At 35.7% G+C, this 17,641-nt stretch overlaps 1 protein-coding gene across 2 annotated transcripts in view; it reads right to left on the bottom strand.

Annotated features, from left to right (window-relative positions):
• Positions 1–551: 551 nt before the first annotated feature.
• Positions 552–17,641, bottom strand: part of LIN52 (lin-52 DREAM MuvB core complex component) — a 44,313-nt gene continuing 27,223 nt past the window's right edge. Inside the window, exon 6 of one of the 2 annotated variants that reach the window (XM_087951874.1) lies at positions 552–2,902. In XM_087951874.1, coding sequence (XP_087808000.1) covers positions 2,847–2,902 — 56 coding nt within the window. In that variant the 3' untranslated portion in view covers positions 552–2,846. Of the gene's footprint in view, positions 2,903–11,414; positions 12,164–17,641 lie in introns of those variants that run through there. The other variant, XM_087951876.1, reaches the window with a different exon arrangement.

The raw sequence follows: 17,641 nt of genomic DNA, 5'->3' as shown, positions 1-17,641 counted from the left end.
ACTACTCCGAAAATATTTTTTGATTATTCATAAGGACTAGTTGAAGTTTAAAGTTAAAATAATTTTATTTTACTTCATAATACCTCTCTTTGCAGTTTCACTTACAAATACTTACCTGAACTAAGGATACTGAGTTACTGGAGTTAAATCAAAAGGAAGTGTGCAAAAAGTAAAAAAGTAAGCCAAAAAGTAAAAAATACAGATGTTTGTGGAAACTGTTCAAATTTCAGTAGGATTGAGTTTTATTCTTTTTTAATTTCTGCTTTCAAAGCTTTATTCTTTTTAAAAAATATTGAACCATAAAATATATTTAACGTACCTCAAATGCAAATAAAAATGTTAGTAAACAGCTTTTTGAGATGATTATATTTTTTCTGTTAAAAGAATGAAGATGCTTAACCTGTCTGTAGCAAAACTTACACAAACCAGCAAGGCTTCCTATTAATAATCAGATAAAAATAACTCCCATCAAATCCAACAGAAATTCTGAACACATAAATATGCATAATGTCAGTCTAGGATTTATCTAAGAAATCTAGATTTCACAGGAATGTTTTAAAAATGTAACTTTTTATTTACTATCAAAAGCACAAAATTGTAACATACTGATGGGCATTTTTACTAAATATTTAACATATCTATTCATTAAAAATATAAATATCTCTACTTAAAGCATATACCAATAATTTGGTATATGTTCAGAATTACAAATTTCTAGAATAAAAAGAAATGTTTTCAAATGTAAAAGGGGTTAACTAATCAGATCCTGGCAGTAGGGATCTTATCTGTAAATTGTCCATAACCAAGGCTCCAAATATATTTTGGACAGATTATAATACAGGAAAAGTCAACCACTTTGTTTTTAATATGAGATTTAAAATCTACCTCTCCCCCATCCTTCAATCATTAGGATATTTCAAAATGCTCAACTTTGAGTTACTATATATTAAAACCCACAAACAAAAAATGTAACAATTTCAGTATTCTTAAACAGAAATATAAATATTAGTTTACTGTTGAAAAGCAAACTTTTTGTCTGAGCAAGTAAGCACATTTTTCCTGCTCTTAATATTTTTTTGCTAGCTGTTGATCATTTATAGTTTTGCCATCATTGGCATGGATTTAATATTTTCGCATCTGAAACTCAGGCCTGCAAATATAATGTCCTGACAGAGCAAACTTTGTGAATTGCCATTTGATGTAAGGTATGTGATTAAAATGTTTTAATCTAGAACCTCTGTTCTAGAAAAATGCAGTATATATAACTTAAAATCGAAATATGGCTGATTTGTTGTACATGAGAAATATCTTACTCATGTAATTTACAAACTACCAGAACACCGAAAATGGCCATCATTTACAGTATGTATTAAATTGCATACTATTTTCTTGTTTATATTGCATTCTTACATTTCCAAAGTTGCATCACCACTACAGTAAATTGAACAGTGTACAGTTGTACATTGAAAACTTCAAAGATTTGTTGGGATGTCAACTTTTTTTAAAAAAATCAAACTTTTGATATACAACCCAATATTAAATTCTTGTTTTTCACACAGAGAAAAAAGATTATTATTAAAACATTTGCAGGCCCAAATCCAAAATTGGGCCTTTCTTAATTCTGCTTATTTCACAATGGGGGAGATACTGTAACATCACTTTAATGGGATGTAAAAGTGCTTAACTTTAGCTTGGTAATTCCCCAAATGTAAGTGGCGCAACTTTCCCTAATTTGACACTTTCAACTCCAATATTTCCAAGTCACCATACCTCACAAATCTAAGTACCAGGTTCAGGGAAACTCTACTCAGTGCTTTATTGTAGAGAAACCAATGCAAGGAAAAGATTTTGACTTGGTGTCTTGCCAGCCAGCTATTTTAAAAGTATTTCTGGAGAAGGAGACTCAATGAGAAACTATGGCTTTTCAATATAGAATTTGTTACTTCTATATACTGTACAAAACTTATTTTATGTATACCCGAAAGAGAAATCCAATTTGAAGGTATCTTTCCTAGAGCTATGAATATAATACAAAATGGGTAGCCTAAAAAGATATTTGCTTTTGGGAAAATTCTGATATGACAGATAATTTATTTTGCCTTTAGACATATTTTAAGAGATCTGAAGCTGAATTAAAGAGTAAATGATTATCCTGAGCACAGGACACATGTTTTCTTCATATAAGTGTTCTTCCCCCTCTTATTATCTTCTTTAGTTTTTTCTTCACACTTCCACTGCAGTCACATTTAGGTAGCTTAAAACCAACCAAACAGAAATTTGATGGAATGTAACCTCCTATCCCATCCTATATCTAAAATTACACGAACATGCAAGAATGATACAATCCTTATTTTTTTCTGCAGCCTTTGTACCTAAAAAAAAAATCAATATAAATTGCTAACTTCTACAATTATAAAATTAGGATTATCTATATTAAAGAATACCAGTCAGTGTTCATCTCAAATTATGCATTTGTGCATAAAGTGCTTGTCTTGTAATGATGTGGGATGGACATACATACAGAAGTGCCATGTTGTGTACTGCTCTGGGGGGCAAGGGTATTATCACAAGATGCATATTGTTATAGTTGTGTGCAACAACCATGAGAAAACGAGTCCTTTTCTTTTCATTAAGGTAAATAGGGCAGGATCAGCTGCAGCCAGGAGGTTAAGAGAACTGATGCTGGCCAATGCTGAAGTAGTCCAGAACAGTTACCCTCAAAAGAAAGGTGAAACAATGAACATTTCGGTACGTTTGGTCCTTTCGTTTCAGCTTATATGGACAATTGTAGAAGTTCTGAAATAACAAGGCGCTGCTGCTTTTTTTAAAGTGTAGTACACATTCAGTTACTTTTTGGGTTTCTCCAGGATGTTCAAGAATTTTCCTCTAGTCATTTCTCTGGCTGAAATCACAAAGAAAGACAAAACAGTATAGCATCAGAACTGGATAATTTCCAATAATTTCCACTTATAGAATTAATTTAAATGATTAAAAACAGGATAAAAATATTTCACATAAAACAAATATCACACTTTAGCTCTTCCAAAGTCTAGAAATATCAGCCAAACACTGAAAATATCAAAACTCAGCTGTAATGTCCATAAACTGTCTCATTTTATCTTATAACCACTTACCGTATATGCCGGCGTATAAGACTACGATCCGCGTATAAGACGACCCCCAACATTTCCACTCAAAATATAGTTTGTTATATACTCGCCCTCTTCCGCACGCCTTCCACTTTTGCACTTTTTTTTTTTTGAGGCACTTTTTGTCTACCGTGGAAGCGAATCCCGTGAAGCTGAAAGGAGCAGCCAGCCTTCTCCCAGCTCCCAAGGAAATGAGGCTTGCACCGCCGGGCTCCGCTGAGGTATCCGGCTGGGGCTGTCAAGAGTTGTTACCGCTGGCGCGGCTCCAGTCCCGCGTTGCCTCGGGAAGGAAAGGCAAAAGGAAGAGCCGCGGGCGCTTTGTAATGGCAGCAGCGGCTCCTGGTTTTGCCTTTCCTTCCCGAGGCAACACGGGACTGGAGCCGCGCGGAGCCGCGCCAGCGGTAACAACTCCTGACAGCCCCAGCCGGATACCTCAGCGGAGCTCGGGCGGTGCGAGCCTCGCTTCCTGGGAGCTGGGAGAAGGCTGGCTGCTCCTTCGGCTTCACGGGATTCGCTTCCACGGTGCGCAAAAGTGCCTCAGCCGCGGGCAGCCGCAGTGCTTCCCAATTACTATTTGCCAGCGTATAAGACGACCCGGCATATAAGACGACCCCCCCAATTGGAGGCATCTTTTTCAGGGCAAAAAAGTCGTCTTATACGCCGGCAAATACGGTACTTTATTTTCATAGTAGTTATTCTGAAGAGCTCTGTTTCGATTTTTCTACTATATTTATCTACAGACAGTATAATCTAGAATGCCATTGCTTCTTCTTAGGGCATCTCCTTCTGCAAGTATAACCCCACAACCCCCCTCAGTCTCCCTCTATTTCAAGATTACTTGTCCCCGTGTACTTATGATCTTAAACATAAATGAGACAGCATTTCTGTTCTCCCATATTAATGATAGCCCCTACATGTTATACCATAATGAGTTTCAAATTTTCTCAAAGTAGTACATCTATGTATGGTGTATTAAAGTAGAGTTTATAGCTTTCATCTACTTTAGCCTCACATTGTACTGTCATTTCCAGCAAGGCAAAGTATATATGCTTGTCCATATTATCAATCTCCATTAAAAGCACTACAGAGTTTTACCAGTATCTAGCTATAGTACTTTCCTGTAAAAAATATGATTTGTGAATTCCATGATTTTATTACTCGTGTATTAAAAAAATGCTCCTTTGATTTGAGAGAAAACACTTCTGCTCTTTTTCTTCCTTACCATCTCCACATTCAGATAGTGATTTGATTTATTTTATATTAGGATTACTACTATGCCAAAAGTCTGAAGAATTCAATTTATGGAGATCTCTGGTGAAAAGGAGCTGGCTAGCCATTGCTAAGGGTGATGGTTAGCTTTTATAGCTACTTAAATGAGTTCCCAGATACAAAACATGAAATAGTTGTTTTAGTCACTTAATTTGGATAATTAAGTATAGGATGATGGCATTCATCTCTTGCTTGTGGACTTTTCATGAGCAGCTCATTATTATTATTTGGGGAACATGATCTTAGACTATGGTCTTACTGTAGCTATATAGGTCTTTCATGTTACCTTCAATGACATCAAAGCATTGTTTTTTAATGACTTCAAGAACTTTATTAATTGGCAAGTAAAACATCCAGGACTGGTTTTATATGTAACTTCTAGTTGGTAGGACGCAAGCAACAATATGTTGGCTTGCAAAAGCACCTGAGGGCAGGACAAGAAGCAATGGGTGGAAACTAATCAAGGATTGAAGAACTTAGAACTAAGGAGAAATTTCCTGACAGTTAGAAGAACAATTAATCAGTGGAACAACTTGCCTCCAGAGGTTGTGAATGCTCCAACACTGGAAATTTTTAAGAAGATGTTGGATAACCATTTGTCTGAAGTGGTGTAAGGTTTCCTGCCTAAGCAGGGGGTTGGATTAGAAGACCTCCAAGGTCCCTTCCAGCTCTGTTATTCTAAGGTAGTTTGTGGATCGGAGATCTTATTTTGAATGTTGCTTGTGAAGCTATCCTATGAAGCTTCAAGCTAGCACTCTCTTCCAAGACGTTTATGGTACTAGGTAGTTATTGCAATCAGGTTGAAGGTCCATAAAAGTTTGTCCATAAAAAAAGGAATGGTAGCATTCATTTATTATGATTCAAATTACATGATTTACAATGGAAACAATGCAATTTGTCATACAGGACATATGCATTCTGCAGCAAATTAAATCATCACAGAAGTGGGTGGCACCTTCTCTCCCCTCCTTTGCTCTTGCTCATTTCTGATTCTTTTGGAAACTAATTCAGGAAGCGGCTTCCAGGTTCTAAGTTCCTTAAATTTTCAATGATATTTCTTCAAGCATTCTTTCTCCTTGGTCCCTTCCCAGGTTAACTGCTTTCTTTCACATCTCCCAACTATCTCTTTTCCTCCCTTTTGCATGAAGACCAAGGCTTTTTAAATAAGAGTAGAGGAGCTGGATAATATCTTACTGATTTTGCTTGGTCAAAACTCCCTCCTTTCCAAAGGCTAATATTCTAAAAACACTTAACTTTTTCTCTCTCTCTCTGGGCAAAAGAAAGATCTGTGGGCCAGCACTGGTATATGTGCTTGCATTTTAAGTCATTATGGATTCTCCTACCTTGAGATATAAGTATTGGCAATCGAACTGAATGTGGGGAGAGAAAGATGTGCCACACCTTACTTACTTAAATGAATGGGAAATTACCCTTTCTTTGCAAACCAAATGTCAAAATATGGTTTATTACAGGGTTAGGCAACATAAATTAATACGAAGCTGACATACTGTTAACATATCTTTGTTTTCAAAGACCCAACAGCATTTTCAGAAAATGAAAGAATTTCATTTAAAGAGAGGTTTAGAGAGCTGATGAGTACAAGGATCATGCATGTAATCCTAGATCACAGATTTGCTGCATTATGTCCAATCCAAGCTTGTGTTATATCATCTTGAGTATGCATTCTTGTTAAAATCTAAAGAATGTAAACATCTTGGAGAATCAGACTGATGGCCAAAGACAACAGTATTATTAAGTGTGTCTGGTTTGCTATAAAGCTTGATAAGCAAACATTTTGGCTAACATTTTGAAAAAAATTGGAACTTAAAAAGCAAATTCATTAGTAAAAAATACTCTGTAATAGGAGATAGGAATTTAATATGTTCATACATAAATTAAGCATCACTATATTTCTCTTCTTTCACGCACACATATGGATAGGAATCTTAAAAAATGGCTTTGATCCCATTTCAAAACTCAAATCCAGATGAACTAGAAGAATTTTGCTTGGAGGATTAAGAATTAGGCTCTGTCTTCTAGATGTTTGTGACATATATGATTTTGATTATTCTTGTAGAAGTACAAAAGAATCCATATTTAAGTCTACTTAAAGTTTAAGAGATTCATATTCATTTTGTGGGAACCAACTTGTTAGGTATAACATTGATACCAAATATGGTTTGGGTGAATAAATATATAAAACTTAGATATCATGGTTTAAGTGCTTATCACTTTAAGCACAATGCAGCAGGCAATTAGCCGATTAAGGGTGCGGTTAGAAGTTACAATATAAGGAAGCATTAGAAGCTGGAAAGCTTACTGGCTGTAACTGTTACTGTGTGCTGCTGCGACTAACTGTGATTACTGACTGTGAGTGCCTGTGACTGAACTGTTATTGTTTGCTACTGTTTGCTGAATATCCAGCGTTTGTTTCTCTGGAGAGTGAAACCGAGGAGGAGAAGATATCTTTATCGGCTGATAAAGATATTGCAAGGACTCTTAACTTGGACTATACTAGTGAGTCTTACTGGATGGAAATACTGTGAATGAATTAATGGACTGAATGACAATGCTTAAACTCTAACTGGATTAAAAACTATTTAAACTACAAACAGTGTTTGTGTTCAGTGTGTGTATACTCTGGGGCCCTTCCGCTCTCCTTTTGGCTTCCTGGCTTGACTACTGCTGCAATATTCTTCTAGGGGTTAATTCCCAAACCCTAACATTGGTTATGGGCCCAGCAGCATAGTCTAACTAACCAGGATATAGCAGAGAGAGTTGGTGTGAGTTGCACATTACTGTAAAAACAAACTGTTTTAATTAGTTTAAAATAGTCAAAATATCTGAAGAGTAATGGCACAAGTAAATTTGTCACAACTGTCCATGATATCCAGGCTGGATGGAACAAACTATGTTTCATGGTCAATGAAATGTAGTTTACTTCTACGCAGAGAAGGTTTGTGGGACATTATAGCAAACCCACCAGATGTGAGTAGATGGGATCCTGCTAATGATGATGATAAAGAAAAGTTACAAGACTTTAAACTGAAGAATGAGCAGGCTTTAAGCATCATAGGACTGACTCTCTGTGATCAGCAGCTTGTCCATATTCGTGGAGAAGAAAATGCTGCAAACTGCTGGGAGAACCTCAGGAAGATTTATGTTCGGGACAGTGTAGGAGCACATATAAATCTTACACGGAAGCTTTTTCAAACGCATCTTCAGAGGAATGGAGATATGTTAGTTCATTTAAACTGTATGAAGAGCATTTTTCAAGATTTGCAAGAAAAAGAGCTTATATTTAATGAACTGCAACAAGTCTACATAATATTATCTTCATTAGATCAAAGCTATGATGACTATGTGACTTCGTTAGAGGTATTGCCAAAAGAAAGCCTCTCATTAACTGACATAACAGGCAGGCTATTAGAAGAAGCCAGAAGAAGGCGTGAGCGTGACGAGCTGAGAGAAGATAAGAAAGAAGAGAAATTATCTTCAAAGCTTGAAAGAAACCAGCAAAGCAAAGTAAAGCACCTGGAAGAAGAGAATTTATCTTCAACAGCATACACAATTAAAAAGTGTTTTAATTGTGGAGGCAGAGGACATTTGGCAAGATTCTGCAAAAGAGAAAAAGCAAGAATGTAAAAAAGCCAAAGAAAGCATTTGAACTAGCCACGTTTAGCAACTCTGATGTGAAGAATGTATCCATTTATTGCATAGGCGTTTGGGGCATGTAAATTTTAAAATGCTAAAACGTACAGTTGAGTTATCTGAAGGAATAAGGTTAAAACCTTGTGATAAATATTTGCGTTGTAATGTTTGCTGTGAAGATAAGAGCAAGGTATTGCCTGCAAATAGGCTAAATGGTTTCAAAACAAAAGAACCTTTAGAAGTAGTATTTGCAGACATAATAGGTCCAAAGAAACCCAGTATGGGGGTGCTAGATATATACTGAGCATTATGGACCATTATTCTAGATATGGGTTTTGCTATTTAATGAAAAGCAAAACTGAAACATATCAACATTTTTTCAATTGGCTTAGGTTTGCTGAAAGAAAGTCTAAACGACAACTGATAACCCTGGTGACAGATAATGGCACGGAATTTATTAATAACAAATTCCAGAACAGACTTAAGATATCTGGAATAGAGCATAAGAAGTCTGCTCCATACAGGCCAGAACATAATGCTTTTATTGAAAGAAGAGGCCAAACACTACAGGCAATGGTTAGAACAATGTTAAATGATTCTGGGTTACCTGATTCTTTGTGGGGGAGGCTACAATGTGTGCTAATAACATATTGAACAACGTTGTTAATACAACAACAGGTGAAATACCATTTACCAGATGGCATGGCAGGAAACCTGATCTAAGTTACCTGCACACATTTGGTGCACCAGCATGGGTGCATATTCCTGCACAACTCAGAAAAAAAGGGCAACATAGAGCTAAAAGATTTTTCTTCGTTGGTTATCAGGCAAACCATAGGGCATATAGATTTTGGGAGAAAGGCACATCTAAAGTGTTATGTAGTGCTAGTGCCCAATTTCTAGAACATGAAGGATGGGAGAAATTAGAACAGGATGCCAATAAAGATGTAATTATTGAATCCTATAGAAATCCCATTAGTTATCCCTGTAACTTTAAAAAATAAAGTAAAGAGAAAATACAGGATGAAATAGTGCCCATAAAGGAAGAAACAGATTCAATAGCTGAACAGGATGAGGAAGATGAACAGGTAGTAGTTCAACAAAGTCCTCCTGTAAGCCCTGTAATTCCCAGAAGAACTACACGTATATCTAGACCGCCTGATAGGTACCAGGCTAACACAGTGTGCCAGATTAATCAAGTTCCTAATTCTGTAGAAGAAATTAAAAAGTATCCTAATAAGGAAAAAGAAAGATGGTATGCAGCAATGAATAAGGAACTGAATTCATTAAGAGATATGAAGGTGTATGAAAATGCCAAATTACCTGTAGGAAAGAAATCCATTGGCTGCAAATGGATATTTAAGGTAAAAACAGATAAAGATGGTAATTTAATCCATAAGGCAAGGTTAGTAGCCCAAGGTTTTAGGCAGAATGCTAATGACTATGATGAGGTGTTTGCACCTAGTCTTAAGGCAGCAACCTTGAGAGCAGCTTTAGTGTGGGCAGCTAGTAAAAACTATATAGTTAACCATTTAGATGTGGAAACTGCTTACTTGCACGCCCCATTAAAACATATTATTTATATGAAAAACCTGTTGGTATTAAAAGTGAAAATAAGGATAATAATGATTGTTGGTTGTTAAAGAAAAGCCTCTATGGTCTAAAACAATCAGGCTATGAATGGAACCAGTATATTGTAAAGGAAATAGACAATATAGGATTTAAAGCTGGTTTAGCCGATCCATGTCTGTTTAAGAGGGAGACAAATGGGAAAGTATCATTATTATTACTATTCACAGATGACATTGCATTGATAACTGAAACTAATGATGAAGCAAATAAAATAATAACATCATTAGGAAAGAGAATAAAGATCAAGCAATTAGGGAGATAAAGAAGTATCTCGGTTTGAATATAAAGAAAACACGGAAAGGTTATAAGATATCTCAGGAAGATAAGATAAGCAAATTGCTAAAAGATTACAAGATGGAGCTTTGTAAGCCAGCTAAGACTCCAATGAGTCAGGAGTTTAGCAACACTGATGTACAAAGCCCTGAGTTTGATAAGGTGATTTATCAATCTTTAATTGGTAGTTTGAGTTATATTAGTAATTGGTCTAGACCAGATATATCGTACTGCGTGAATCAGTTGGCTAGATTCAATTCTGCACCATGTGAAAGACACTGGATTGCAGCTAAGAGGATATTAAGATATCTTAAAAAGACAATGAATTATTCATTGTATTTAGAACCAAAGGGTGATTTAATTTTGAGTGCTTATGCAGATGCTAGCTTTGCATCAGAAAGAGACACTAGAAAGTCGACTTCAGGAACAGCCATAATGCTGGGTAATACATTAATAGGCTGGAAGTCAATAAGACAACAGCATATAAGTTTGTCTACTATGGAGGCAGAATTCTCCTGTTTATCATTGTTATGTACAGAATTAATAATGTATAAACAAATGTTAATTGATATAGGTATAACTGTAGATTATCCTATAATTATTCATGAAGATAATCAGGCAGCAATTCAAATGGCCACAAATATTGGAGTAAAAACAAGGAGCAAGCATACAGATCTAAGATACCTAAACGTGAGACAATCTGTAAGAAGTAAGATGATTCAGCTAGAGTACTGTATGTCGGAGGACAATTTAGCTGATAATTTTACTAAAGCCCAAGGTGCCAGTAAGCACCAGGAGAGTTGTGAAAAATATGGGGTTAGATTGTAGAGGTATTATATACTTATTTCACCCAAAAGGGGAGTATGTTAGGTATAACATTGATACCAAATATGGTTTGGGTGAATAAATATATAAAACTTAGATATCATGGTTTAAGTGCTTATCACTTTAAGCACAATGCAGCAGGCAATTAGCCGATTAAGGGTGCGGTTAGAAGTTACAATATAAGGAAGCATTAGAAGCTGGAAAGCTTACTGGCTGTAACTGTTACTGTGTGCTGCTGCGACTAACTGTGATTACTGACTGTGAGTGCCTGTGACTGAACTGTTATTGTTTGCTACTGTTTGCTGAATATCCAGCGTTTGTTTCTCTGGAGAGTGAAACCGAGGAGGAGAAGATATCTTTATCGGCTGATAAAGATATTGCAAGGACTCTTAACTTGGACTATACTAGTGAGTCTTACTGGATGGAAATACTGTGAATGAATTAATGGACTGAATGACAATGCTTAAACTCTAACTGGATTAAAAACTATTTAAACTACAAACAGTGTTTGTGTTCAGTGTGTGTATACTCTGGGGCCCTTCCGCTCTCCTTTGATTGCCTGGCTTGACTACTGCTGCAATATTCTTCTAGGGGTTAATTCCCAAACCCTAACACAACTATCAAAAAATGTTCAGAATTACCAGCAGTAGATTCTGAGTGTATCACTTTCAGTCGTATCACAGAAAGCATACAGTTGAAATAACGATGAAAATCTGGTGTCTCTGAATTCCATGCAGATGAGTACTGTACAGTTTTATTTATCATATGATTATAAATAATATATTGACATACAAAAAACTATTGATTTATTAAAATATTACAATCAATTATAAGGCTCAAAATTAGAAGGTCTATGATTAACTTCCATACATTCAAACAAATAGTTAAAAACTTTTTTTTTACACAACTTACAAGGGGCCACAAAAATTATTTTTTTTTAGTATTTTTAAAAAATAAGTCATCCCATTCCAAATGTAATGCTGGTGGGGGTCTATTTCAAAGAATTGGAACCAAATGCTCATAAGCATGACATGATTGTTTTTATATAGCATAGAACCGAAGCAGTAGAACCTTATTTGATAATTGGTGAAGCATGCTGGTCTGATTCCAAGTCTTACAAATATTTAGGACATTATTTCTCAATACTATCAATTTATACTGATATCTTTCTCACATACCCAACCAGTGTCACAACTATCTGTGCATTAGAATAACTCTTCAAAACATGAACAGGATATGACTAAATTTGCTATGATGGGAGAAACTGGCAATTGAAATAATTAGTTTAAAACTGGGCCAAATCTTCTGAGGGTTGCAGAGAAATGTAGAAGATGCTCATGTTCTATAATCATGTTTTTTTCTTTCTGTAAAGGAAGAACAAGTTAAGTTTAAACACACTCATGAAATCTGAAAATAAAAAAAATAAGTTTAAATTAAATCCCACACCCTGTTTTGCTCAAGTAATGTCAACCTGAAGCATTATCTGCTGATGGAATGGAAGTTTTTCAGAGCACCAGTCCCATATAGGAGATATACGAATGTGTGACAACTACGCGCCCCTGAAGAGGGCTGCACCTTATAAATCAAGCTGCAAGCATTGACTAGCTCTGCACCCAACTAAAATTACTGTGAGTTGGGGGCTACTCCAGAACACGTGCCCTCCTGTTCACTTGTCATCGGAGATGTTAACATTTCTGATTAATTCACAGACCTCTCATTTTATTCTTCATTCCTTTATCCTTGCTATCCTGCTCTGCTGCAGCTTAAAGATTCTTACCCGACCTGCTACAATAATCACCACTCGCTCATCCTCCCCCCCACCTGGTGAAATTGTTTAGTGATGCCAACCGCGCTTTTAATTTGCAAGACATCAGACACAGAGGTAATTTATACCAACATCTGTTCATTTCTGACTTCTGAAACAAACTCACACATGCTGCTACAAAATCCCATTAGAAGCAAGACAGCCTTCTGCTATTCCATATTCCTCTTCTCAATACACACGAAGGAGTCAACTAAGCTTTAAATTTTAAAACATATGAAACAAAATCAAGAGAATATCTTTACAGCTATCAAATAACCCTTTCACGTTCATCAAAGCCATCCAAATTGTGTAGAAAAAAAAATCTGAATTTTTCTACCTACTTTTGTAGCTGTGCTTATCTCTATTTTGTTGAACAATATCAAAACAGATAATGTTACCGACAAGAAGATATCTATAATTTCCCCTTGCTACCAACAATATCTATACTGAGATTGTTGGTGGCAAGAGAAAATTATAGATGCTAAGTGTTCTGTCCCGGTGTCTCAGTCATTCCTTAGTTGCCACTCCCCAGTCTATGAATATAAGAGGGACAACAAATTGTCCCTAGTGGACATGCCTTCTTGTTTCATATTATTCCAGTTCAATGCTCCTTAAACCTTATTAGAAATTTTAATTTAAGACATCCTATAGTCATTTCAATGAAAAAAAAAAAGCACAAGAGGATATAGAACCAGCTGCCCACATCCTAGATGCAATTCCTGTCAGGGAAACTTATAGTAATAATTGTCATCACTCACTACCCGTGGAAATGAGAGAAGCCACCTAATCACAATGGTGAATCTCTAAATGAATAGCTAACAAAATTGTACAAGAAACCATAGGTATGTTGTTCAAATATGCTTAATCTTAGGGACTTGCCCACCGACAATTGGATCTAGTACTGATTTCACAGTATTAACAGGGAACCATAGAATGTAAGCAGCATAAACATGAATTGCCATGTCAGGGCAAAATTTATAGTCTATCCTATGCAGTACATCTATCATTTACAATAGAAGATCAACAATGAATACAACTGCAATAGCTCAGTTACAAATTAATCTCCTCAGTTATATGGAGAAGTGAGAGCACTGAAGATCACAGAAAGCACCAATTTAGGATGTAATCGGCCTAGGTTACAATAAAGCTGAATATCTGAACAAATCCACTTTTTCCTGTGACTACCTACAAGACAGCTATTGGGTTACTATAAATAACAAGAGAATCTTGAACCAGGAATTAAATTTTCTGCCAGAGAGTGCATGGGGTGCACACCAGGTATTGGACAAAAGAGGCAGAAGCCAAAAATGAAAGCTTAAATTTACCAGTTGCTAGGAAGGAGGAGCAGAGTTTAATATAATCTCCTCTTTGGAACTTCAATCCCTCAATCCTATATTTAGCCTTGTTGTCTTGGTCTCCCTTCCTACCACAGTCCCCAAACTGCCTCCTGCAGTAAATTTTGTGACTGTTGGTGGAAGATATTCAGTAGTACAGATTGATTTCTTGCAAGTGAGAACATGAGGGATTACCAAAAGCAGCCCTGGTTAACAAGATTGGGTGCAGAATCTCTTGTGAGAGCAGCCCACTCTGCCAGCACTTTGCATCCTTTCACTATGACATATGGGTTTCATTACACAAAGATTTTCCTTATTTCAACACGGAAGAGATTACATTAGAAACTCAGGGCTATCTTTACATCTGTAGTAATTTAAAGGTTAAGTAACATTTTTAATCAAATGTTATGTCAATGACAAAGGTTTGGCTTCTATCCAAAGTAGAAAATGTAGTGGTTGGATGTTTCTTCAATAAGCTATTTAGTGAAAAAAATAACATGGTGGAAGATTGGATTTCCAATGTCACTGTCCCCCCCCCCCTCAATATTTCATAAACCCCCTTTTTTTAGATACAGCAACCACGGGCTCCATGTTTCATTAGAATTTGGTAGTCATGGGATTTAGTGAGGTAATGAAAGTAATGCCTTCCATTTATGTAAAAAGCTGTCATCCTAAAGGGTCACTATAGACAGGAGAGATTTTAATACATAAAAGAGGTCCTATGCAAGTGACATTTTGTTTTAGAGAAGGATTGAAGGACACACTAATAGTAACTTGCAGATAAGATTCTCAAGTCAACTATTTGTACTTTTAGCTAAACTCCAAAGGAGCCTGAAAGAGAAGATGCAAAACAATACTAAATTGAAAGGACCAATGATGTAGTACAAGGTAGTTTTCTAGGCTTCCAAAGTCATATAAATATACAGTACATATGCCAATCATTCTATATTGGATACATATATTTCTGAAGACATTACTGCAACTGCTTCTGTTAATCCAAAAGCCACAGTTCCACAAAACCTCAGCTGTCACTCTGAAGTGATTGACCTTCCTTCCCTACACATATATTTACATTTGTTCTTTCTTAATATCATTGTGTCGCTACCCAGTCAGTCATCCAAAATAAGGAGCCTTCCTGTGCACTCTGCTTATATTTGTTGCTATTTACACACTCAAATCACTGTTGAAAACAGCAGCACACCATTCTTCTATTCTTCCAATGTTAGCTTGATACATAAATTATTTTCCTTGGTTTAAATAAAGATTGCTGCCTTTAAAAAAATCTAGGTTGTATTACTATTCAAAACACTTTAAAACATAATTGGAATTCAGGCAGAAAGAATTAAACCACTACTTCTTAAATGTATGTATGTATGTATGTATGTATGTACATGTATCTACCTATCTTCTGATTTACAGAGGCATTTGGATTACCGCATTCCTATTAATTAGGATCACCCTAATATAATACAGCAAAAAATCATTAGCTAAGATGAATAAATATACAGAACTTAAGAAAAAGTGCTTTTTCACTTGCACTACCTCTTCCCTCTCCATGTATTTAGAATGAAAAAAAAAACAGGGATTATATATTGTCATACCTCTTGGTCATACATACCTCTTGGTCATACTAAAAACCTAAACATTTTTCTTTCAGAAATTAAGCTTGCTAGTAAACTATAACCAGAAAACATATATTCTTGTTTTGTTCAATTCCATTTATTGTTGTTTTTCTTCTATTCAATATTTTTTTTAAATAGAAGGTTTGTTATTTTTTACTTTAAAAAATTAGTTTTTTTTTACAATTTCCTTATTAGTATAGCATAGGAGTGTCAAGCTCATGTCATCACGGTGTTGTCACATGACATATCACGATTTCTCCCCCTTCACTAAACTGGGCATGGGCGTGGCCAGCATGTGACGCATCCGGGCCACAGGCTGCAAGTTTGACAGCCCTGGTATAGCAGGACTATAGCTTTTCTGACCACCATAGTCACTCAGATCTTTATGCTGAAATCTGACAACAATTCCCAATTTCAATAAGAAGTGAGAACAACTAGCTAATAAATTTTAAAATGTAATATTCATACTGAAGTTCTAAAAAGGACAGATAGCTAACATTAACTATGGTATTTTATGAATGTCTTAAAAGTATTTAAAAATACATAGTCTGACTATACCTGTATGTAGGGACTGCATATTTTAAAAAATAATTTAACCTGAACTGCAATATAGTATCTATTATTTTTCAGTCTGATTTTGTAGAACTACCAATCTTAGCCCTACCAATACATGTTCCATTCTTGGGATTCTCCGAGCTTAGTTTTTCAATTGCATATATTTTATTACCCTACCAGGTAACTTTTAAAGTGTAGGGATTCTGTGCTATCATTGTTTAGATTCTACCACTTGGGGAAAAAACCAGAATGTTAATTTTTTTAAAATAATTGTCTTCTAAAAGTTATTTCTCTTCATGCCCCTTTCACAAAAATATAACAGTAAATCCAAAATGGCAAGCCAAAGCACTGAGTACAGAGTAGAACTGTCAACTTTGTATTGCAATGGATTTCATAAAGATAGCTAGTGACTGGCATTTTTAACTAATGCAGTCCTGGTGAAGATTAAATGCATACTGCTACTAAGATCAAGTTTATTAAGATCATAGGAAGATAGCTATTTTTGTTTTAGCTGGTTTGAATATTGAGATGGATATTCTGAGAGTACCTCCTACTTCAAGAAACAGACCAGCTTGACCTCCTTGACTCTTGATCTCCATGACACTTGGTGTAGGGAAAGAGTTACATCTCTCCTTGAAGCCAATAAAAAACCCTCTTGATTATAATTTAGATAAGAGCCACTGGATTGAATAATAATGACTGAAACTCCCTTGGCTGTTTCACCTTGAGACGTCCATCACTGGGTTAAACATGATGCTAATTGCATTTGGATTGATTAATTTCTCTCACTCCTGTCTATTCGAATAATGCTTAACAAAATAATCACAGTACCCAGAGCCAAATCTTCTCCGTCAAAGGAATGAAGCCATCAGATCCAGCAGAGATGAAAGAAATGAAGATGACCCGTAATTACTGCTACGGTGATATCATTACCATATTATAGAAAATGAGTGTAGTGAAGGGGGAGAAAGGGGCTGTGATTATTTTTTATTTTTTAATGGAAGCTTACATCCCAAGAATGCAGATTGGAGATACTGGAGTGTGTAAATGGAGAGAACTTGGCGAGAGAGCATTTTTTTCCCCATTAAACTGCAAAAAACAGAGCTCACTACACCTTTTGATAAATGTGCTGTGAGCATTCTCTTTTGTTTTAGTAGTGTTTTGTACTTGAAGAGAAGATACTAAAGGTGCCTTTTTTCATAGTGGAATCTTATGATAGCCATTAACTAGATGTAGTTACTCTGACGTAGTTGCCATTTTTTAAATGTTACAATGTTTGTAACTGGGCTTGTTCTAAATCTTGCACTATCAAATCCAGTTGATCCTTTGAAAAGTTTCCTGTACAGAACAGTTATTTCCAACACCCAAATCTATAAAGTCAATAAATCCAGTTATTTTATACATTCCCTTCCCCAAAATGCTACTTATTTTTGTTTATTGTGATGGCCCCAAATGAGTATCATATTTATCATTTGTATTGGAATTAGAAAGCAATAATTGTCAGCCCAGCTGTTTCCTGGATACTCT

The sequence above is a fragment of the Notechis scutatus genome, chromosome 1, assembly GCF_049901735.1.
Source record: "Notechis scutatus isolate UNSWTSFEM ecotype Mainland chromosome 1, rNotScu1.2, whole genome shotgun sequence".
In the NCBI taxonomy this organism is placed as follows: Eukaryota; Metazoa; Chordata; class Lepidosauria; order Squamata; family Elapidae; genus Notechis; species Notechis scutatus.
The sequence above is the reverse complement of the archived record's forward strand: the minus strand, read 5'-3'. Positions and strand labels throughout refer to the sequence as shown.